The sequence below is a fragment of the Alligator sinensis genome, unplaced genomic scaffold, assembly GCF_000455745.1.
Source record: "Alligator sinensis unplaced genomic scaffold, ASM45574v1 scaffold1223_1, whole genome shotgun sequence".
NCBI classification, from domain to species: domain Eukaryota; kingdom Metazoa; phylum Chordata; order Crocodylia; family Alligatoridae; genus Alligator; species Alligator sinensis.
The window spans coordinates 1,862,395-1,887,333 of NW_005842062.1; the positions used below are offsets into that span (position 1 = coordinate 1,862,395).

General features: G+C 40.6%; 1 protein-coding gene across 7 annotated transcripts in view; it reads left to right on the forward strand.

Annotated features, from left to right (window-relative positions):
- The window catches only part of FNIP2 (folliculin interacting protein 2), a 64,612-nt gene extending 40,767 nt beyond the window's left edge, over positions 1-23,845 (forward strand). For 4 of the 7 annotated variants that reach the window (XM_006023164.2, XM_025203594.1, XM_025203595.1 and 1 more), the window contains 13 exons: positions 92-192; positions 330-419; positions 1,581-1,652; positions 2,353-2,482; positions 7,974-8,175; positions 8,771-8,859; positions 9,725-9,871; positions 9,994-10,163; positions 13,905-15,264; positions 17,414-17,570; positions 18,694-18,894; positions 21,272-21,387; positions 22,754-23,845. In XM_006023164.2, the coding sequence (XP_006023226.1) occupies positions 92-192; positions 330-419; positions 1,581-1,652; positions 2,353-2,482; positions 7,974-8,175; positions 8,771-8,859; positions 9,725-9,871; positions 9,994-10,163; positions 13,905-15,264; positions 17,414-17,570; positions 18,694-18,894; positions 21,272-21,387; positions 22,754-22,832 (2,914 nt within the window). In that variant the 3' untranslated portion in view covers positions 22,833-23,845. The remainder of the gene's footprint in view (positions 1-91; positions 193-329; positions 420-1,580; positions 1,653-2,352; positions 2,483-7,973; positions 8,176-8,770; positions 8,860-9,724; positions 9,872-9,993; positions 10,164-13,904; positions 15,265-17,413; positions 17,571-18,693; positions 18,895-21,271; positions 21,388-22,753) is intronic. The other 3 variants (XM_006023165.2, XM_025203593.1, XM_025203592.1) reach the window with 2 other exon arrangements.
- Positions 23,846-24,939: the final 1,094 nt, after the last annotated feature.

The following is a 24,939-nucleotide window of genomic DNA, read 5'->3' on the forward strand; positions in this document are numbered from 1 at the left end:
ATCCTTGAGGTTGTGAAGTTGGACATCAACTACCATTTAAAAAAAATTACTACCCTTAACAATAGTCTTTCTTAGCTCTCTCTCTTTTTAGCTTACAGGATAGTTTTGAATATATCAACCAAGATCCCAGTCTGGGAAAGATGAACTCTAATCAAAATGGCTTGGGCACTTGTCGTAGTGGAAGTAATCTAGGTAAATACTTTCCTTAAAAAAAAAAAAAAATTAAATCTTTTCCTAATGTGAGGCCATTTTTTAAAATCTTATTTTCATTGTATTGTCTCTTTAATCTTTTTGTTTTTGTCTTGAATTTTCTCCTCGGTTCATTTTAGGTGTGTTACAGCTGTGTAGCAGCAAACTGCTGCAAGGTGTATCTGAAGGAGGCCCCCTCCGGCTCATCCGGAGTGCTTCTTTCTTTGCAGGTTTGTGAGGAATGATGAGCACAGTGTGACCCCACTCATACACACAAATGCAGCTCCCTCTGATTCTTGGCAGGAGATCCATAATTGCTCTCTAGAAATAGAAAGGGCTAAGTTTATTATAATAGGCAAATATTGGCTTTGTGTGACTCAAATCTTTGTGAGATACCAGGCTGCATTAATAGCTTCTTGTTCTTCTCCCCACCCCACCTCTTGTATTGATACTCAGGATATTTCCTGAGTAATATATAATATGTTTTTAATAATAAACGAGCCCTTGCAATTCTAGGAGGACTTATGTTTCCTGATCTATCGTGGGTTTCTTGCTTGTGTGCAGGCCTCTTCCTGGTGTGCAGATTACTTTTGCCTCTTTCTTACCTTACCTGTGGATCTCTGATAACTTTTTTTAAGTCCATCTTGAGCTGTGTCTGAGAGGCTTAATGTTTGGAATTTAAAACAGTGGACTTTTCTTGCATTTTTAAAGTAGCATTCCATCTCCTTTGCAGATTGAAGTCTTCTTTTACAGATGTAATGATGGCCCATGCAGGTGGATAAACCTCAGCGCTAATTGATCCTGTTGATTTACAAAAATGGACATTAAAGTCCTAATAATGATTTTTTATCTCTATCTCTCTCAAATTTTGCATGCTTTGTAACTTAGGCGATTCTGTGATACTAACACTTAATGGTGGTGCTATCCATTACCCTGAATATTTGTTCCATCCTGTGAAACTTTATGCTCGGTAATAATAAACTAATTAAAATCTAATTACATTTATTGATGGCTACCCATTTACAGTGATGTTTGCTGTTTTAGGACCAATAACCCTACAAAAATAAAACAAACCAGGATTTTTCAAGAGTGACTAGTGATATTTCGGCTGCCTCTATCCACCTGAAATACTTTACAGGGGCCTCATATTCAAATTATATATGACTTCTAATAATATGTACAATATTCACATTCCTACAGATACCCCCCCCCAATTATGTGGCATGCTATATGAAAATATCGCTTACTATTCCTTCTGGCCTCACCAGACTGTGGACATAGCTATTCCTTATTTAAAGTAACAGCACAGAATGTAACTTTGCTCCTCTTAATACTGGCAAACACACTGAAGAGTCGTATAACATTTTTCTGTTCTGATTTGTTTGCTGTAGCGCACAGCACACCAGTTGATATGCCTAGCAGAGGGCAAAATGAGGACAGAGACAGTGGCATTGCTCGGTCAGGTATTCATGATTGTTTTTCTTTTCCCTCTTCCCCCCCCATTTGATGCATTAGCAAAAGTTAGCACAGTTAACCAGTTCAGACTTCTGTCTACACAATGATGCTAAATTTGGGGCACCTCTGTTTACAACATATCAGTCCATGCTTGGAGAATCTATTAAGAAGTTTCCCTGTCTATAAACAAGGTTTCTGTCTTTGGGAGCAACCAATCCAAGCGCCTCACTACCCCCAATTAGTTTCAACTAAAGCATTTTACTTGCGGGGTGAGCAGGGGAGGGTGGAGAGGGGGACTGCAGAAGGGAGGGGGTACTGTTTGGCTTGTACAACTGGAAAGACATTAGTGAGGACATTGTTTCAGCTGTGTACAAACCCAAGAATGATGAGATAGTCTTGGTCTCCTTAGTGTATATAACATTCCTGTCCTATTAATGCAGTTATGAAGTTTTTTCTTAAGGCAGCAACAATAGCTAAAAAAATATTATTATTATTATTATTATTATTATTATAATAATAATAATAATATAAATTATAATATTATAAAGGATTATTATTATAATAATCTCTTACTGGAGGAGGGATGGGCCAAAATTAAAGTCTACAAGTAAGAACAATACTTATAACTTATAATACTTACCAGGAGAGGGGGGAGTTTTCGCTTAATCAGCACTTAAAAGGCCGATCTATATGTTGCTTTCTTGATAGCATCACTGAGCAGTCTCTTGATTACGCCGTTCCCATCTCCAAGCTCTTCATCCTCCTCTTCAAGCAGTTACCAGCGCCGCTGGCTCCGAAGTCAAACAACAAGTTTAGAGAATGGAATTATTCCAAGGTGGTGAGTATTGTAACTGCTATTGAAAATAGCAGCTTGGCTGCACTCGCTATAACTGCGCAAGACTCTGCACTTGAACATGATATAGTCTTAAAGCACTCTGGCACTTATGTCTAGTCACTTACCTACTAGTGTTTATGAGTGGTCTAAGATTACAAGAAGTGAAGAAAATCATTTTATGTGAATAAAGAAACACTTTCTGATTAATGACTAGTGATCAAAACTTTGGTGTAGTATCCCATGACGACTCTTGGCAGGTACAGGATGACTCTAGCATGATTTTGGAAAAACTCGAGGGGGACAGAAAGGAACAGGACTTTGAGCCAAACAAACAAAGCAAAAAACCCCCAAACCAACCCCCTCCCCCCCAACAAAACAAAAAAACGCCAAAATTTTGGCTTCATTGGTTTATATATCTGGATCACAGAAGGCATCAAGACTCTTAACTCACAGACTCTCATTTGTGGGTGAGATTAAGGACTGAGTCTTGGCTATCACTCCTACTCAGAGTGAATACCAGAAGTGGATACTGTATCTGGTTGGTTTGTAGCTTCCTTAATTTGCAGGTAAATTAAGAACAAGTCACTCAGCTGGTTACTGTGATTTCTCCTCCCCACCCCATCAGCTGGGCTACTGCAGCAGTCTCACACTGCTATCTACTGCAGCTGTGTGCAATTTCCTGCTGCTTTGCAAATCTTTATTTTCATGAATCTAGCCCCGTGAGCTATCTGGGTTTTACTGTACATGTGTACTGGTACCCAGTGGGCAAGGAGCAGCATTGAGGTGATGGGTGTAGGAAATGCCTGTGGCTTTCTCCCAGTTTCATGGATGTTACCTGCAAAAGGGGTATTCAGCCTAGTGCTGCTCTGTTTGGGGAAGTGGAGATCAGTGCTGCTGGGCTGACTTAATGAAACAACATGTGGATGGAATTAAGAATGATGAGAGTTGGTGACCTTCATCCCCCATGATTCCCGAGGATTCCCCCAAGCTTACCAGAGTGCCTCTGTAATTGTTACTGAGTAGGCATATAGCCTGTTTCCTTTGTTGGTGGGATGAAGTAGGGGAACTAGTGCATTGATTTCCAGCATGGAAGTAGCGCCCACTAATCCACTATGCTGTAGTGCTTCCCTATCCTGCAGTTATACTCCATTCATCTTCTGTCCATTTTATAGCGACAGATAAACATGCTGAGTGCTCAGCTGCTTTGGGCTTTTAATTTTTTTGGCTCGCCCAAGAGGTTATGCTGAAGGCCACCAAATGAAAAAGTCACAGAATAATAAAAAATGAAGTAAGTGGCTTTTTAAACAGACCACAATGCATTAACTATTTAAATTGCATTCAAATCAATTGACTTGCAATTTAGTGTAAAATAAATTCTCACATTTCAGTTGTTTCACATCGTATTTTTAAGTGGTAAAATTGGGACCTAGTTATCAGAACAGTGGTTTCTTTATTCAGTGTAATGTTTACAGTATGCAGAACCAAATTATTCTCTAGAGGGTAGTGGCTTCTCTAGTGTTGTATGTGGGATTTTTTTTTAATTGGCCATAGCCAATAAGGAAGTTATTTCAAACATTATAGTTCTAATAGGCTGAGAATTTTTTGTTTAGATAGTCACTTGTGATCTCATTTCATCACGCACCACTGAAGCAATGGGATTTTTGCTATTTACTTCAGTGGAAATTGAATCTTTACTTCCTCAGGCATAGCCAAAGCAGCACAGTATCTGTCATTTAGAGCAATGGCTCAAAGAGAATGAAACTTTTATATCTGTAACTCCATATAGTCACTTGGCACACAAGTATGATTAGCAGCTTTTGAAAGCTGTTCTTGCCCAGTCAGACTTTAGTTCCTCAATCTCAGATTCTGGGAAACAGCACAAGAATGTGGTTGTGATGTTTCTTAGATCCTGACTAGCTACTCCTTTCACAACATCCATGGGAATTTCTGTCTCTCTATACTAGTCACTGAAGTCAAATGACATAATATTGTCTTGAACTCTTCTTTTCCCACAAGCTGTTTTCATTCTCCTGAATGCCTTGATTCTCATCCCTATCTGTTGATAAACTTAGTGTGTATATATAACTTATTGAAAAGATCACCCAGAAAACAGTCTCTGCTTAGGGTGAGTTTCCAGAGAAGTTTCACTTCTCTGTTCAGATAGCCAGCTCAAAACTATCCTCCGATTTTCCCTGATGGTAGTCCACAAAAAAGTAGTAGTTGATGCTTTACAAAGTCTATTATTAGGATTCTCCATTTTATAAAGCGAACTATGCTGCATTATCCTTATTTGGAAAAGTTAAGTCTAGAGACAATTTATTTGTGAGTTTTTCTCTGGATATTGCAGTTTGTCTACCTCCAGAGCTGTCCAAGGCTTCCACCCACCTGCCACTTCCCTCCTAGCTCTGGAGGCAACAGCAGCTAAAGTCTCTGGGCTTCCCTTCCCTCCAGCTTCCATTCCCTGCCCTAACCTTGGGGACAGGGCAGTGCAGCACAGGATGGGGAACAGAGGTTGAGCTTGGGACCCTGTGGGCTCATGATACAGTTGTGGGGTGGGGGCGCATCTGAATGGTGTGGCATGTGACCTGGGAGGCCTGTGGCTCACCTTCATATGACCTGTATGGTGTGTGGCCCTTGCAGGTGCAGCCCATAGGACATTTGGCCTTTGACCTCTTAAAAGTTGGACAGACCAGGTCTGTCTTATGGGTGATTGGACAATGAACATGAAACTGCTTTTTTCTTGTGTTGGTGGATGCATTAGATTGAATGCTAGCATTTTCTGTTATTTTCTGTCTAAAAATGTTAAGAATATTAAGGACTTAATCACCTATGTATATTTAGAACAGCACTATAAAATAGCGTCATGAAAAGTCCCTCAATTTATGAAAAGCACTTTCTGCAAATCCATTAGTAAATTCGGAATTGCAGTGCAAATATTTTGTGGTATGTGTGCATGCATGTTCTCCTGCCACCACTGCCGCCACCACCACCACCCTCCCCCCTTATCCAATCACTTGGGATTGCTCGTGAAAGGCTATTTAATCAATTTGGCAGCTGACAGTACATTGAAAGATTCAGAGCATTTAAATCCTTCCCTCCCCTACTTCCCTGACATGACCTTAAATCAATAATAGATAATAGGATTACTTCTCATTAGCTGAGTGAAGCACTTATGTTGCCTTAAGGGCATTCTGTGCTATATCTCTAGGAAAGATCCAGCTTTATGAAAAATGCTTCATGTCTGTGAAGCCTGTTAACATGCTCCAGTCGTTCAGTGGGCTTTTTGGCTTGCTCCTTTTAATGTGCTTGGAGGTGCCTATGGCAGGAGTTGGCAATCTGTGGCTATGGGCTAAATTCAGCCCTTGGACTGGGGGACTTCAGTGTCAGGGAGCTTTGCATTTGCTGCAGCTGGATGGTAAGGGGAAGTAGCAGAGGGCGAGTCCTAGAGCCAACCTATTTCATACCCCAGCCAAGTTATTCTGGCCCATATCCTCAAGGTTGCTGACTACTGGCCTGTGCAGTTTGGGCTTTGTATTTTCACTAACATGTTGCATAAGATTATGCGGACTTCAGGAGTTCATTGTAATGAGCAAATGTAAGTGTCAAATGGGTAGGTGGCTCCTCTGTGTAGACCTGTAAGTGATCAGGCACTGTTTTCTCTCTTCCTCTGTCCTGTGCTTTCCTATTCCCTTTTATAAAAAGTTCTAGCTGTTCAGGCTGTAAACATAACTTTCAAAATCTAAACACAGTTTAATTGATACTGTATCTGCCTGAGCCTGCAACAGCTTGGAGAAAAGCCAGTTTTCTTATCTCAGTAACCTGTTAGCTCTGAAATGATAGCATGATTAATTATTCCATTACTTATCATATTGAAAGCTAACAAGTATTTTATGGAAGGCTATGCAATCTACTGTGCTTGGCACCTCCATTGCTGTGTGTTGATCAATGCTTTGGTTGCAGGCAAATCTTGGAAGATAGCACTGCTTCTTACAGTTAGACCTCCCAAGCATATATCAAGTCACTGAATAGCTCAGTGTGTTTTTTTTAATCATTGACTCTGTCTTCTTGGTGTCCAGACTGCAGTTTTTGTTGCTAGTTTCTGTCCCTTGGGCCACATGCCTAATCCACAAATTACAGCCTGGAACTGCCATAGTGTAAGAGCTGGTACATGGAAGTTGGGGATGCTCTAATCCAGTTGGGAGGGATCCATCACTGACTTCAGGATGATGCCTGCCATAGAGGTCAAGAGGCCCTGCTGTATTCCACCATGGACTTCTGTGGTTGCTATGGAGAATGATTACTTGTGCAGCATAAATAGTTGATTGGTTGATATATATATTTTTTGGCAGTGAGCAAAGCTCTAAAGTAGGCATCTTATTCCTGTTTGCTAGGAGATGCTGCCACTGAACAAGAGTTGGCAGGAGTGGGAGAGAGAAGGTAGTTGCATTACCTGTTAACTTGGTCCTGTTTAGCGTTAAAAAGAGTATCTTTTTACTTTAACTAGTTGTTTTGATGTAAAATCCTGTCAGAGACCAGTTTTCTTCTCAACCTTAAGTATTCACATCAACGTAAATGCCTTGGATCTGTTAGAGGCAAAATCCTATATACCTGATTTGAGTTCCTCGTATCTCTGTGTAAGAACACAACTCTTTCTTTGCAGTGAGGAAAGCCAAAGGCAGTTGTGGTTTATCATCCATGAAAAGGCTTTTCCTTCATTAGTAATCTCTTAGAGCAGACACCTCTCTGTTAATGTGTGTATGATACTTAGCACACGGACATTGCCAACTCCTGACTGGGGCTTTGGTTTTGTGATAGATATAGTACAAATTACTAGTATTTTTCATGAGTTCTGTCCTGAACCAGAGCATGTAAATCTTAAAGATACGGTCATCTGGTTATTAAGGAATAGCACTGGAAGAGCTGGGTTCAGTTTCCAGCTCTGACATAAACTTCCCTAGTGATCTTCGACAAGTCATTTCATCACCTCTACCACCATAACAACCTTGTGCAATAAGGAGCAATCTTCTAAATTTATGGATGGGGAACAGAAGTAGTTTTAATTCCTATGAGATACTTTTGTGTGGTGTTAATTGTGGTGGCGGAGAGAGATTGTTAGCTGTGTTAGCCTGAAGTTAGGCAGATGGCAGGTTAAAGATGCACCGTATAAACTAAATTGGAAGTTCATATGCTTTAATGAGTCTGAGCTCCCTTCATCAGATGTGAAAGGACATGCACAGAGCAGTTTGGATAGACATGATTTGAAGGCAGTTTTGAGAGAAACTTTCATTAGGAACATACTTTGCATTTTAACTTGGAGCATATCTTGCATTTTGACTTTGGCTAGGCTGATGTCTTCTTTTTAATCTTGGGGTTAGGCCAAAGCAAAATGTATGCAGAACTCTGAAGACTGAATAATTATCAGAGTTCATTTCTGAAATTACAGAACTTGCATAAGAAACATGCAGATAACTAGTCTACCACTACACTGTTGCAGGTCTACTGAAGAGATGTTCAGCATGGCCGATGAAAGCTGCCACTCCAACCCTGCAATGATCCGGAGAAAGAAGATTGCTATTAGCATAATCTTTGCTTTGCCCGAAAGAGAAGAAGCACAGAGGAACTTCCAGGATTTCTTTTTCTCTCACTTTCCTCTCTTTGAATCTCATATGAATAAGCTAAAGTGTGCAATTGAAAAGGTACAGAATTCCAGCTCAGTGGAGCATTAAACTAGATGTCAAGTAGCAGTATCTTGGGGGTGGGGGGCATCAGCCCTGGGCATCAGTTCAGAGGTGGTACCACATAGCTGCTATTAGGAAGCCTGTGCTGCTGCAGGAATCAGACCCTTTTCAGGGAAACTTGCTCTGAGGTGGCAGTGACCTGTTTTGCTATCACAACAGTGGCAGAACCTCCACGGGGAGACGAGCTCTTTTTTATCTCCCCCCTGCCCATCCCCGCCTCCCCTGCACCACCATGCAGAGAGCAAGTCATCTGTTAACTTGGTACTGATTACCACTAAATAAAATAGGTTGCTTCATTGCAATATGGATTTCTTGTAAAGGGAAAGGTGGTAGAAGTACTGTCTGAACAGCTCTGCCTGGCTCCTCTCCTGCACATGTGGTTGCATATTTGTACTGGTCTTAAGTGACCCTGCAGTGGACTGGGAGCAGCCTTATCCTAAGTGACTGCATCGTTGCAGTTTGTTAATGACAGTATATGTCAATGTTGTGTTTACATAGATAAATTACCTGAAGCTTTTAAGAATGTTTCTTTTCTCACTTATTTTTCATCTAGGCAATGATCTCCTGTAGGAAGATAGCAGAATCCAGCCAAAGAGTGCAGGTTTATATCAGTCGCGTCATGGATGCCCTGGGAGAATTCAGGTGAACTGAAGCTGAATTGAATTATTGGCTGAGCTGATAGCCCTGCCGGTAGTTAAGGTTACCCAGTGCTTCCCACTGCAAGAGCCCATTTTCAGCTGCCTGTACATCTTCCAGGCTTGAATCACTTTGGCTGAGATTTCTTATGACAGGTCTATGAGTGCAGCTGAGATTGCACTGGAAAATTTCAGCAGAGATTATTTGTCCATTTCTGATGAAAAGATTAAGAGGAAACGAATATTGTTTTGTTAACTTTTTTTTAATCTTAACTATTTTTGGTGAGGCAGTAGAACTTCCTCACTGAGCATGAACTTAAGTGTTTGGCAGAGAGATTTTCCTGATGTCATATACAACTTTTATGCGTGTACCGATTTCCATCTGTACTACGTACATAGATTAACCCTGTACAGGGATTTTCCATACACAACTTCTTTTATGTTGTACAGATTTTTAGGCAAAATTTCCTGGGGAAAATCTATAGTTTCAATTTGCACATTGATGTTGCATACCAGAAAGTATGATGAAGTAAACATTGCTTGTATGTGGAGCAGCTGCTACGTAAAATGAGCCACTTTAGCTTGGTGCATGATCTTCCAGTTTATTAATGCATTTACAGCACAGATATTTAGACTTTGCTGAGATGCACTGCCCAACTTTTTTGCCTTGTAGTGGATATTGTTTTATGTAGTACACTATTTATTACAGTATGATGCATCTTGGATACGGTGTCCAAAAGTGTGCTTCTGAAGAGAATGGATAAAACCTGCATAGCTCAAAGAGATTGTATAAGAGGAACTGGAACTACTCATTTTGACAGCCTTCCTGCACACAGGTTAACTTAGCTTTTCATTCTCTTTCTTTGTGACAGAATTACAATCTGGAACCTGTATTCGGTTCCAAGAATCGCAGAACCTGTGTGGCTTACCATGATGTCCAGCACACTGGAAAAGAACCAGTTATGTCAGCGATTTCTTAAGGAATTTACACTTCTGATAGAACACATCAATAAGAACCAGTATGTTTCCTCCCTTTGCCTCTCGGGAACCTGTCATCCAATGCATAAAAATGCATTGAAAAGCATGCTGATACGGGCATAGCAGGATATTTTTCTGGTATTACCTTGCTTATTTCCTTCAGGTTCTTTGCTGCTTTGTTAACTGCGGTGCTGACTTATCATCTGGCGTGGGTCCCGACTGTAATGCCAGTGGATCATCCTCCCATAAAGGCCTTTTCTGAGAAACGCACATCGCAGTCTGTGAACATGCTGGCAAAATCGCATCCTTATAACCCTCTCTGGGCTCAGCTTGGTCAGTAGCAAACTTCCTTCTTATTTTTAAATCAGATTTTTTTTAACAGCCCTCCCCTTGGCTCTACGCCTCTTCTGTGGGAGCTGCTCAAGTGCAGACAAGAATGAAATACGTGTACTTCATCTCCCTACATGGGGGGTCCGGCATGATATCCGGGAACTGGTTTAGGATCACTGACTCTCAAAGTTGGACCTGGTCCAGCACAGCTGCCGTTATGCAGCTTTAAGATTTGCCATCAGATTGGGGTTGTTAGTGGCCCCTGTGGCAGTGAAACACTTTCCAAGGATGGCTCTAATATACCTCTGTGATAGGGAAGCCAAGAAAGGTGACAGAGGTTGGGAAGAAGAACAAGGCCCAGTTACAGAGCAAATGGGCAAACGGGGACAACTGTAGCCCATGGGAATTCTCTGATAGGCAATTGCAAGAGGACAGAGGAATCACAAAACCCAGCTGCAGCCTCTGGCCCTAAATCTTCAGATGGGGGAGGCAGAGGGTGGGGAAGGACTGGCTTTAGCTTAATGCTTCAGTTTCAGAGACTGTAAGGGGCTGGAATGGACCTCACAAGATCATCAGGTCCAGCCCCCTTGCACCAAGCAGGAAAGACAGCTGGGGTCAGATTTGCCAGGAGTGGTATGACTTCTGTATGATAAGCATGTGAAAAGAGAGCTGATGAAACACAAATAAAATTGTCTACGGCAACCTTCTAGAAATTGCACCTCATACAGGTGATACATAGTGACCAACATACTTGGGCATGATTGTTTGCAGAACAGATATTCAGATGCCAGTATTCTGTTTTTGCACAAAATCTTGCTCTTAATTCTTACCTTTTGGAAAATACTTCTTGTCCTAGTTTTTTTGTATGTTTTCTAAAAAGGCAGAAACACTTAGCATAGTAGAAATGAGATGTAGACACTGAACTGTTGATGTTCATGTGTTGGCTGCTTTTTATCCAATATTATTCTGTTGGCTGTAGCAACGAGGCTCTTATTCATAGACGCAGGTACCCTTAGAACTGCTGTTTCAGTTGCAGCATTAGTATTGCCTGCTTTAAAACTGAAGAGTTATCAAGAGGAGTGATATACTGGATTTTTTTTTAAATGGGCAAAATGAAGTTGACTTGGACAGGAAGGAGAAGAACAAAGGACTTGGGAGTCTAAAATTTAGTTGGAATGAAGGTGTAAAGTGGTGTAAAATGAAGGTGTTATCTGGTCCTTTCTTCCAGAAGCAGCTTCTAGTGGTTTTCCATAGGAAAGGAGGGAACATTGTTACAAACTTTATGCTAATAATAGTATCCAGAAAGGAGTAGGTACAACAGAAAGGTAGTGTCAATCTGGTCTTCCTACCAAGATCATAAAGACGCAACCAGAGCTAAGTAGTTGGATATCAAATTATCTCTTCTGTTCTATAGTCTCACATAGCCAAAATATGAATGTTTTGTAACTTGCATCAGTATGAAGTAAAATGTTGCCCCCTGGTGGTTCATTGGCTTTTCAAAAGTCAAGGTCCTTGGTAAAAAATCACTTCCTTAAAAAAACATTTTGGGTGACTGGTATGTAAATAACTCTGAAAAGAGACAAATTTGTAGACATGCTATGTTCTCTTAGATCATGGCATTGCAGTAAAATTTAAGTTAATTTCAGTCTTTCATATGTGATAGAAATCTGCTGTTAATGGTAGTGTAACAGTGTTGTTGTAGTTGTGATTGTCTATAAATTATGCAAAAGGCAAAGATTTCTTAGGGTGCTATCTTCTGTTGGACCAACTGTTTAGCTGGGATAAAGCTAGACAAGCTTTCAAATGCAAGACATTCTTCCTTGGGTTGCTCTCTGCATTCCAGATGTCTTGCATTCGAAAGCTTTTCTAGCTTTATCCCAACTAAATAGTTGGTCCCATAGAAGATCTATCACTCTAAGAAATCTTTGTCACTGTTAATGGTAGACCTGTCTGGAAATTTTATGATTTGCATGTTAAATTGCCAGCAAGTTGCTCTAAGAGATGTTTAAAGTTAATTATATGCAATCAATTTTAACTTAAGTCTGAGTCCTGCAAACAAGCCTTTGCTTTAATATGCCTGTCAGTGGAGCTATTCATATGTCTAGAGTTATGTAATGTGCAAATATGTTTCCAGGACTAAGGCTTTAAAGTGTGTGTGTGTATGTGGGGTGTTTATTTGTTTATTACTCTTCATTACTTCATAATGTCATATAAGCTTCATGCTTATTTGATTTCCATAGCAGCTGTGCTCAGCTTATAAGTAAATTGACTTTTCTTTTTTTGAATGATGGAGCTTTGAGATTCAATATGGATTCTTTCCATCCATCATACATAATAATAAATGTTCTGTGAGCTACAGGCCAAAACAACCTAACCCCAGCCCAACACAGGTCGGGTGTCTTTGGTGGCACATCAATGATGAGGGGCAAGCAGGATGCTGGACTGCACACGTGCTGAAGCCAGGCAGCTGGGAGCTATGCCTGGGTTGCCACTGCTCATCTCTGTCCCCAGCTTCCTGGCTGGTTTGCAGATGTCTTCCAGCCAGTGGAGAACTGAGCCAGGGCTGGGCCACAAGAAGCTGCATCTGCACTGCTGCCACCTTTCTCCACCCCATTTCTTTCCATCTTCCTCCTCCTGCCTCCCACCGTCAGCAGAGTCGCAACTGGAAACTGGCTGGCCCCAGCTCAGTTCCCCACCAGCTGGAAGCCGTGCCTGTGCTGCAGCCAGGAGGCTGTGGGGGGAAGTAGCAGCAGCAATTCAGCTCCTCACTAGCCAGCCCCAGCCCCTCTGGCTCCATGGGCTGAATTCAGTGGCTCCAGTGGGTTGGATCCAGCCTATGAGCTATATGTTGCCAATCCCTGCCTGTGGGCTTCCACTGCCTTCTGTGGACTTGTACAGACCAAGCTGCTTGGACTTGGGGAAACATCCGATAGAAACCTAGCACATGGTATTCCACTGTTGTAGTTGATTACTCATGTTTCCTTGTGGAGCCAGCAATGCTAGGACCCTATCTCTTTACTTACAAAAGCTCATGTATATTTAAATTTTATAAACAATCCTGAAGGTGCCAGCCCTATGCATGGGGCACCTACCTCTAAGTGAAAATACACCATGTGTTATATTCTATTTATATAGATATAACACTTATCAGTTATTTTTCCCAGTAGCCTGGGTAGTGTCACTTGAAGTGCATAGAAGTTCATATCCTTTGCCTAAAGAAAAAGTAATTTATTTTCTGAGATGCTGTAGATGGCATTTCATTTTTTAATTTCAGATATTTTATGCAAAATTCTAAGACTGCTTAACTTGGTATGAGAGAAAGTAAGCATAGTAAAATTTTATTGATTTGGTCAAGTGTCAAACTTATCCTTGACTTGTTTTTCTTTTCCTTGTGACCATTTCTAAATCAGAGTAACATTTTTGTAATTTCCATTTTTTTAAACAAACTTCCATCCTTTTCACCTCAAAGCTGCCGGAATGGTAGTTGCCTAGCCTTTATAATCAATTGTGCAAGAACAAGCTAGTATATGAATAGAAGAAAGGATGCATGGTTTTCCAAGCTTCAAACTTTCATGAATTTACCATGAAAGAGAGCATTTTGCAAACTATTTAAGAAGTAACTACCCAAATTACAAGTGTTCTTTTGAAGTAATATGTATTGAGGTTAAACTCTATCTGATTGGGAATTTTATAGTATCATCCTATCCAACTGTGTAAATCTGTTTTCTTTATGCCTTTGTATAGGTGATCTGTATGGTGCCATAGGCTCTCCAGTTAGGCTGACACGGACTGTGATAGTTGGAAAACGTAAAGAATTGGTTCAGCGCTTACTTTTTGTTCTCACATACTTCATACGGTGCTCTGAGCTACAGGAAAATCAACTGACCTGGAGTGGGAAGGTTGGAGAGGGGGAGCAAATGCTGAATGGAAGTAATATCACAACTGTTTTGGAAAAGGGAGAGATGGAGGAAAGTGACTATGTGGTTGTCACTGTTAGAAATGAACCTGCTCTTGTACCTCCAATCCTACCTCAAGAGAATGGTGGAAGTAAAAACAGTATCTCTATAGGTTGTGTAAGTAACCCAGAAAATTCCTGTTCTGTGCCACCATCTTCAAAAGAAAAGAATGAAGAAGTAATAGGAAAGGCAGATGCAAGCACTGAGGAATCCTGTATTGCATCCAAAGGCCACTCAACTGGCAGTTACGGGTCTCATAAAGGAACAGTGGATGATAACAGGAAAGAGATGGCAACTGCTACAGGAACTGTATCTTACCTTTTTGAAGAACCAGCTGAATCGGAAGTTTTAACAAATGAATTAAAGAGCCCCAGCCAGATTCTTTGTGAAGTAAAACAAAAGCTGTCTGGTAGGTCATCAGCTGTACCATGTCCTGAGAGGCTTGTTCACAGGAGTCCTCATTTAGAAAGGGTCACTTTTCAGATTGGTAGTTTTACATCACCAGAGTCAGATTTAGAAACCTGCCAGCAGGAAGTGGATGAAAATCTTGGGACATTCAGACAAAAATCAGAGCTAATAAGTTGTACATCAAATGCCTTGGCAGAAAATGCAGAGAATCGGCCTGAATCTTCAAAGGCCCCCTTTCAGCCATGTATTAGACGTAATATTTGTTATACACAGATTCCATCATGTAAAGGGAGTGAGTGTGTGTTTAATAACCTCTTGGCTGAGGCTAATAGAGTTGAAATGCATGTAGCGAATACTTCTGCTCTTCCTGGACTCTCAGGTGAAATAGTTGTACCCACTGATAACAAAAAGAAAACCATGAAAACAAAAGGCTTGGAAGAAGGTAGAACTCTGAACTCCAAGAATCTGGAGGGCCATTCCCCTGACACTATTCAAACAAGTTCTGCTGTCATACAGGACTGCAATCAAGTAGTCCATAAAGATATCTCCTATGGGGATGCTGGAAAGAAAATCTCCATTAGAATCGAAGGAGACATTCCTAGGAATGAAAGTTCAGATAGTGCACTTGGAGACAGTGATGATGAAGGCACCTCACATGTCCCTGATCGTGATCAGCACCCTCAAGGTCAGGTCAACAAGAGGCATAAAGAATTTGCAGAAGTAGACCTTCCTTTACCAAGGTAAAAAATGTGAATAAATATAGGGTCAAAAGCTTTTGTGACCCAGTGCATCTATGAAATATACTGTGGTCTCCATTTACTTCCTTGATATCCTGGTGTGATTTAAGAACTGCAGTCCTTTGTTGGCAGTCTCTGTGTAAGTCCAGGATTGAATAGGATGAAACACCTGAAGTCTTGACAGACAGTGAGCTTATTTTGCCAGCTATTTATTTTTAATACTTGTTAAAAGTGGCAATTACAGGAAAGGTTTCCAAACAGTTTTCACAATTATGATTCTAGCTGGCCCATGCTTTTACCCCTTGGGCTCTGATCTGTGCAAGGGAACTCCTTGTGAGCAGACAGCACTACTGACTTGGGAGTCCACTATCTGGGTTCTATTATTTTCATCAAGTCTCAAGAAGCTGCACCCTGGGAACTGAAATTTTCCATTTTGTACTCTGCCAGAAAGTGAACCTTTGGAAAAGTTGGAGCAAAATACCTTTCTCTGAACTAAGGGAATGGAGAAAAGTTGAGATTGTAAGATTACTTCCCCACCCCCCAACTCTTTTTAGCTAAAAGTGTGAATGCTTAAAATATATGAAGAGTTGAAATCTAAAATTTAGGCATAATTCTGTTTTAATGCTAGCAGCAAGACCTCTGCTTTGCTTGAAAATTGGTTTAACAGCTACAAAAAGCATAATGAGCTTGTTCACCAGAAGCCTCCTTGGATTTACGTGTGTGGAGATGTGGATATAAGCCATTAATTAAACAGATTCTTGACTTGCTTTTGTTGCTCTAATCTGTCATTAGAGCAGAGCCTTGGGTACACATTACTTTTGTAGCACTATATTGTAGACTTTAATTCTACAAATGAGCATCAGCATGTTTGGGCCACTTGTAGCACCACAAAAAGTTCCTGTTTCAAACAATAACTTCTTTGTAGTACTACAGGAGATCTCTCGGACACCCTCAGCTTTCTACAGTCCTCTGTTCTCCTTCCCACCTCTCCAAGTGGAAGGGAAGGAGACTGGCCAACTCCCTGACAGCCAGGGAGGCAACCAGAGCTGTAGGTCCATTTGTGGTGATGGTGGCTGTTACAGAACCAGCCCCACTCTGAGGAACAGCTGATCTGCAGCTATTCCATGAAACAACTCTGTCATGTCCAGCTCTGCAGCCACCACTGATCAGTTGTTACGAGGCAGGCAATGGGCTGTGAAGCACTGCCCCTGCCACTAGAGGGGAGGCAAGGAGAGCATTCCTCTTCTTCCCCCCTCCCCTCACCAGTGGCTGGGGGCTTCCTTTCTGCTACAGCTGCCTCCAGCTGATGCCAGTGGTGGCATCACTCACTTCTGTGTGGGGCGGGGGTGGAGGAGAAAATGAGCAGTCACGTTATCACATTGTGGCTTGAGAGTGCATCTCTTCAGGCAATTTTGTCATGGGCCAGCCAGGGGGCTTTGCACATGTGCATGCCTCCATAGCACTCTATTTTTGGAGCGCTACGAAATGTAGTGCCGCCCTTCCCCCTCCACACACCCCCTTTTCTTTTTTTTTTCTTTTTTTTTTTTTTCTTTTTTTTTTTAATGCATCTAGGGTGCGGATACATGTTGCCCTATGGCAACATAGCAATGTGCTACAGGCAACATAGCAATCACATGTGTCGACACATGATTGCCAGCTACGTCACTGTAGTGATGCACTTCTGGGTGCAGCGCACCACTACGGTGACATAGCAGTGAAATCTACCCATGCACTGTGTGCACAGCGCAGTAACCACCTGTACTGTGCCATACTTTAGTACTTCCAAAAGGAAGTACTAAAGCACAGGGATGTGTAGATGCGACCCTAAAGAACAAAATGATGGGGGGTGGATTTTAAAGTTCCAACAGCAGCACTAACTCGATTCCTCATCCTTTTGTCTAGCTGCGTTTGCTACTGATTATTGTCATATGCCAAATGATTTTCAGTATAAATGTTAAAGGGGTATAGAAATACACAGTGAATGTGAGACCTAATTCATGTCATAGCTCTAAACCAAGTAGCAACGTGAAGAATTATATCAGTCTCATGGTTTGAAAAGCCAGTCACAAATATGGTGAGCAAATGTCGATGTGCCTGGAATGTGGCTGTGTCCTTTAACGTTTTGACTGAACTTTATATTTCTGTGTTTTAGGTCTAACACAATCAGCAGTCAGAGTGTGAAAAACTTTGGAAGGTCGCTTCTTGGTGGTTACTGTCCCACCTACATGCCTGATCTAGTACTGCATGGAATAAGTAGTGATGAAAAGCTGAGGCAGTGTCTACTAGCAGATTTGCTTCATGCAGTACATGTAAGTTGATACATTTGCTCCAAGCCACTGACTTCTTAATAGCACGGATTATGTGATCTAATTGGGAGCATATAAGATGTGTTCAACCAAATAACGGTTTATCACCCCTTTGGAGACATTACCCTTCCCATGGCTTGGAAAAGTGACCCTTTCAGAAAATATGAGAGGAGCTTGCCTGCAGATAAGATGCTCTCACCTGTAGTCTTGGTCTTACCTCCCAAGTAATTGGAGAAGTAATCTGTAACTCTTTACTTGTAACTTAGAGTTGAACAAGTTTGCCATTCTTTACAATATCAAAAACATAATATTGAGCTGTCTTCGCATTACAGTTACATTGGCAGGCTGACTGCTTTGCATCTTACAAAACAAGGCTGGTCTGCAGGTGGTTGTAAGCTTGCTACTGCAGTATCCACCTACTATGGTACATGTTACCATGGTGATAGAATATCTTGTAAGGACTGAGCTTTTGCCAGACATTAGCACAGATGACTGCAGAGAGCAGTTGGCTGCTAAATACGAGCTTTGTTATGTGCTGAATTAAACCATGCAAAAGTCTCCAGTTTTTACCCTAATGTAGTTCAAAGTGTAATTTATTATAACCAGTTTGCCACTAAATTAACTTTTATAGTTGCACTATAAAGGCTGACTAAAGATTATTATGACCTGCTGCCTACTGATGGATATCCACTCCTTTTAGCAGTAAGAAGAATTGTGCTACTGCAGTGGGTTTTTGTTTAATGAAAATGCTATTTGCTCTTCTGAAAGCAGAAGTTTGTCCATGGAACAAACTGGCCCGAGTTGTAACCCTGGGTCTATTTCTTTGTTTCTTCCCTATGATGCAAAAGCTTGTTGAATCTGTGCTAACAGCCGAGCCCAGGATTGCATTGAATCCCTCTTTTAAAAAGATGCATAAATTATAGCAGTCATCTAACTGGCATATTCTTCATTTTGGCCCCCAAATTGCTGCTCAGGCTGAAATTCATAAGTTTCAGTCCAGTTTAATGTGTGGGGTTTTTCTGGCTGGGTTTTTTGTTGGAACAAAAAAATATTTAAACTTGGTCTAGAGGCTTTTTTAAACTCTCACTTCTGAAGACTAATTGTTCTTATTTTGTTCTCTTCATAGCATCCAGTACTTGATGAGCCCATAGCAGAAGCTGTCTGCATCATTGCAGATACAGATAAGTGGAACGTACAAGTGGCAACAAGCCAGAGAAAGTTGATGGACAATATGAAGCTAGGCCAGGATGTTTTGGTTTCCAATCAAGTGTCCAGTTTACTACAATCCATTTTACAGCTTTACAAACTCAACCTCCCAGCTGACTTTGTAAGTGTGTTTTCCTGACAACCGGAGTTAATGTTTCAAAGTCAGATTTTTCAAATAGTTTATTTTCAGGTACTTTAGCTATTAGCTTTGTAAGTTTGACAACAGTAAATCTAACATCAGTCTAAAATCTCACTCCTTTCCTGTTCCTCTTTTAGAATTGCTACCTCTCATATTAAAACTGATTTGTGACTTATTCTTTCACTCCATTGATGTAGCAGTCATGAAGGAGGTGCAGTTTTAAGGTGGTGCCACTTTGCTTCTTATGCCTCTGTAGTATTTTATTTAGTCTTTACGAATGAGGGGTGTTTGTCCCATGTACCTTGTCTCATTTCACACAAAGGTATATGGCAGGCAGGAAGTAAATGTTGCCCTACTTGACACCATATTATAATACTGGCCTGTGCTTTGTTTAGTGAAAATATTTGAAATTTGTATAAATTAAGATATTGTCAGCTTGCCTTAACTGGTACTGTGTAGTAAGAAGATTTCTTTTACTATTCAGATAATTAAAATCTTGGCTCACTGTCCTTGATAAAGATGAGAGAACAATTATGAACTCAAAATTTGATAGTTTAAAATCTTTTTCTTGTTTAAAAAAAATAAAAATATATAACATTGCTTACCAAGCATGAGTCTCTTCCCATTAGATTTTAAATTATTGCATATCCACATACAGTATTAAAAGAAATTCAGACACCCAAGAACAGTTTTCTTTCAATGTGCTTCTAAAGTTTATTGTGGCCTGAAGTTGCTTGCTGCTGTTGCCTGTCAGCTGATTACATGTTCCATAACATGATGTTCTGTATAAACTTGTTTTCATCTTCAGGAGCATGTATGTAGAGCTGAATTACTTTGATTTTGCTGCTGGCAATTGCTGCAGAGAGAACATATCACATTTTAATACACATAATATCCCAAACTAAAACATTGGTTAAAGCTTGTTTACCTTGCAGCACAGAAGCCATTATGTATCTGAGGAGTGTATAAAAAGTATATAAGCAGCTATATCACTAGCACACTAAAATAAAGGAAGAGGGAAATTACTTCTTTTAAAAAACCTAACTGAAATACAAATCCAACTTTTGACATTGTACTTGATTTTTATTAAATATTCTTAAACTGGGACTACAAGACACCTTATAATACAAGGGTGGACAAAATAGCCCATGGGTGAGCAGCTGCAAAATCATAGGATCCAGCCCGTGGGGTGCTGGTGGGCTCTGGCTGCTACATCATGCTGGGTGGGCAGGCACATCCTAGCCCCATCTGCAGCTTAGACCAGTTCCTGCCCCGTGTGCCAGAAGCAGACCGGGCACATGCCAGCATCAGCTGTGCACACTGCCTGAAGGTTCCTCCTGGGGCTCGAGGCATCTGCCAGAGCACATCCTCAGGGTAGAATGGTGGCTTGAAGGTGCTGGTGGTGGCAGGGGCCCTGGCTGAGCTGCCTCTGTTGAAGCTGCCAGCTGTGCCAACACCAGCTTCTCTCCCCCAACCTACCTGCAGCCCCATCTCGCATATGGAGGTTTGGTGAGTTATTGCAGGGGGGAGGGGGGCGCTGACCTGGCCCGTAGCAGCTCTCCAAAACTCCCTATGTGGTGCATGGGCCCAAATAATTGCTCACCTGTTTATAATGGGTTCAAAAACTGGTCTACATGGTAAACAGTGAGAATAAGCATTCCTGTCAAAGAACATTAAGACAGTAGCTTTCTCAGTTATCTGACAAACCTTAATTTTCTCAAGAAGGACAGATCTCCAGAGTAATGAAGTTTCCATTTTATATTCAACTACTTAAATTTGTCTTCAAGAACAGGGGTTGGCAACATATGGCCTGTGAGCTGGATAGGACCTGCAGAGTCGGGCAAGTTACAGCAGTGCAGGGACTCTGTGCACACCCACAATGAGGCCATGCCACCTGAGGCTCGGCTGGGTTGTTCAAGCCCACGCTACTGAAAGGTTGTTGGGTGATATTTTAGAAAAACAATAGTGTTTGAGAAATTAAGAATCACTAATTCAAGTATGCAGGTTTCAGGCTTAGTAAAATGCCTTTTATCATTTTGGATATAATCCAGCTCCTTTCTAAATGAGTGAAAAGACTGTCATCAGCTTCAGTGGGAATTGAATTTGTTTCTTTGACCGCTGTATAACAAAGTTGCTAGCCAGGAAAAACAGCCTGTTCCAATCCTTTGAAGAAAAACTTTTTTTTTGTTTAAAATTGTGGTTGGCAGCTTAAGAATGCCACTTGCTTCTTCTTCCTGTGTTGTTATACTGCAGTCACTATATTCCTACTAGGACAGGAGTTAAAATAAACGTTTATGTTTTCATAATGCTTTGACATGAATACTGAATCCCTAAGGTTTTTTGGTGCATTTCTTTACAGTGCATAATGCATCTGGAGGATAGACTACAGGAGATGTATCTCAAAAGCAAAATGCTTTCAGAATATCTGCGAGGACATACAAGAGTTCATGTGAAAGAGCTAGGAATAGTATTGGGGTGAGTAAGATATAAATCCTGCAATAAATTTCTGGCAAGCCTTAGTGACTGAGTTCCCTATACAACCTGAATGCTGCCTGCTGTTTAATGAGCAGGCTTGCTTTTTGCTGCTCATTAGATTTATATGAGAGAGGGAGACACTAGTAAAGTGTGAAAGTATGTACCACTGAGCCATCTGGAACTCGCTGAACTGTCTAAAATTCATCAGTAAGGATAAATTTCTAGTCCTTCTCATTTACTTGGAGTAGAAATGACATCTTTCACGAACAGCTGAGATGTGAATTTTGTTTTCAATTAGTCTGATATATTCCCCCCTTGTGTATCAAAGTTAAGGGATTAGAAGAAGCAGTTCCACCAAATGTTTGAGGTTTCTTTGACAAGAGGTGTATTACACATTTTAAAAGGCAGGTGTGGGGAAATGAAAAGAGGTATGCTGTGTTCAGCAGCTACTACCTAATAAGAATGCTTGCTCAACATATGTGTATATATGTATGTCATACTGTATATAATATCAGAATGTCATACAAACAAAACACCAATGATGACACCTAGCTCTCATAGCTTCTGACTTAGCAGCCAATCTTGAAGCACTTAACATAAGAAATCAGTTTTATCCCTATTTTATGGACAAGGAAAACTCTGGACCAGATTAGTGGCAGAACTGGGAAGGGACCCAGATCTCCGATTTGCAATGCTGTGGCTACTGGTTCTTCCCTTTTCCCCCTTCTTTCCTTGCCTTGCTCCTTTCCTTTCTCTCTCCCTGTAGTAGGTAGCCTACTCTGTTCCTTAACAAATTAGTCCAACATTGCATACCCTGAGCGGAACATCATAGTGAATGGGATTATGCCTTCTGACCTGTGGTGCAACTGAAAAAGAGAACATATTTTGATTTCTGTTTCAAGCTGCTTTTCTTATAACACTGTAATGGCAGCATGTGTCGAGTCCATGCATTCAGAAAGGTGTGTGGACAGACCCTCAGTGTGGATCCTTGCAGAATGAAAAAGTCTTATTATCCTAAAATACTAAAAATTCAGTTGCTGTTAGTTTCATATTTATGCAGGGGAACCTGACTAATAGCACAGGTGACTGAATGTGGAATCTTGCAAACTAGTGAATGATATATTTTAAAAAAGCAAAGGTGATGTACCACAGAGTGTCATACTGTTGTCACTTGAATATTTTGTAATATTAACCTAACATATCTAGACACATTTATTATCATTCACTTTATTTAATAGAAATTGATGAACCATCCCTTCAACTTCTTAAAATTAAGCAGTTTATAAGCTAAGGATGTGTGTGTGTATTCCTTTTCTGTAAAAAGTAGATTGTATTGAAAAGCCTCTCTTTGTTTTTTAAATTCTAGGATTGAATCCAATGACCTGCCTTTGTTGGCTGCTATAGCAAGCACTCACTCTCCTTATGTTGCTCAAATACTCTTATAAGTTAAAATCTCAGGGTAGTCATTCCCTAAGCAAAATACAGAAATTTTGAAGGAAGGACAGAGATGCCAGCGCTGGTAAAGAGGAACAGTGACAAAAGCTGGTAACGACTGCATTCCACCACCATCTGATGCTGGACATTTTTATCACAGAACTTCAGTTTACATGATGTAAAAGTCATTCAGGTTTTGTTTTTGTTTTTAAATCACCTCTGACTTAACAAATCAAGAAGGTGAATGTATCCTTTCATAAAAAAAAAAAAAAAAAAGACTAAAGCAAACAATTTTGCAAACTGAACTGTCAGCAGAAATGCTGCTCCAAAACGTGAAGTAGCATTAAAAAGAATAAGTGGGATAGGATGGTTCTTGTGATGCTGCACTTGTGATAGTGTGGTGTTTCTGTGTGCTGCTTTGACTGGGGGCAGGAGGGCAGAAAGCAGTTGTAAACTATGTATATAGCATTCCTATACACAAGCGTGCTGGATGGGACATGAAGTTTTGCAGAATGTGAGCATGATTTTATATTGTAGAAGTGGCCGGTGCAGAACAAGAATGTGGACTCAGCAGCTGAGTTTTGTGTGGAGTGTCTGTCTGTGGGTGAAGTTTTTTCTTGTCATCTTTTTAAAAAGACAAGAGGCTAAGAAAGCTGCAACTGCTTCTAGTTTTACTGATGAGGATTTCAAATGAGCTCAGATAATAAATACTAACATCTCAATTTGGGATGAAAGCCTTTGGAGAGGGAGTGTTTTGGGAAGCTTTATGGAATTTCTTCTACAAGTTTACATTTGTTGCAAATGCAATACCCATCTTTTTTTGGGTTTCTGTATGACCATAAATCTGGGAATCAGTCCCAGATCATAACTTCATCACAAGTTACTGTTGCTGAGATGTTTGCATTTGACATGATAATGTACAACATGATACCAGATGTGTTTTTGGTGCGTTTATGCCAGTTGGTCAATGAGCGTGTATATCCACACGAGGCAGGCTTATTCCAAAAAAAAAAAAAAAAAAAAATCTTTTTAGTCCATAACACTGTTTTGGCCTTCCAGTTATTAGATGGAGATTGTCCTTTATACTCACTTAGAAGGGGCAGTTTAAGTTTAAATGAACTGTACAAGGATAAACCCCAGACATGGTGATTTGTCACCCGTGTGAGCATTCTACAGAACTTTTTTGCACTATCATCCTGGTGCCTTTTGATCTCTTCTGGACTGACTTCCTTGAGGCAAGAAACTTGCCCTTAAGGTCAAATAGTTCATAAAATCCATTTTTTTTATTGTTTCATAAGAAGAAAACTGGACACAGGCATAGATACCTTTTTATATACAGTCTATAAACCAGTGGTTTTCAACCTTTTTAGACTTAAGGCATACCTCCATAAATTTCTTGAGAATTGAGCAGCCTCCCATTTCAAAAGCTAACTTATATAGTGAATTACTCTTCTTCTTCCTCTTCTTTTGCATCAAGCACTGTGAAGCAGTACATGACATTATTTGGAGACCAAGGAAATGATGGAGGGGAATAACACTTTTTAAGAAGAAAAGCAAACACCCAAGTAGTGTTAGAGTGCGAGTGCCAGTGCTCTAGGACACTATGGGCATTGCACAGGAAGTGTTTAGATCTGCGACCCCCCTCCTTTATTTTTTTGATTCATTAACTCTCATTGCTTCCAGAATTTCCAGTGTTAGGAAAGAAATACAGGAGACAAGTTTGGCTTTGTGCTGCCTTGGTGTTTAGATGTTTACGAGAGTATCTTCAATTGTTAAAAGGAGGCAAATGTTGCTATTATGGGGGTTTTTCATTTTGCTTTCAGATGTGACTGAAATGCCATCAAACTTGTTACAAGGTTCCCTTTCTCGAGGGAAGGAACCACAACCATGAGAAGCCTCTCTACAAAAGGCTTGTTTCCAAGCTGGAAGACTTTCTCTTAATTTGCAGATATGATTCTTTAAAAAGTTAACATGTTTTCTTAAGTTTGCTTTCTCTTACCTAACATTCCAGGTGCCTCCTTTCTTAGTATTGTGTTTTAATATGTCTAGCCAGTGTCTTGTTTTTAAAGAGGCTACAATATTCCTGAGGTGGAGTTATCTCCTATTGCTGGTACATGA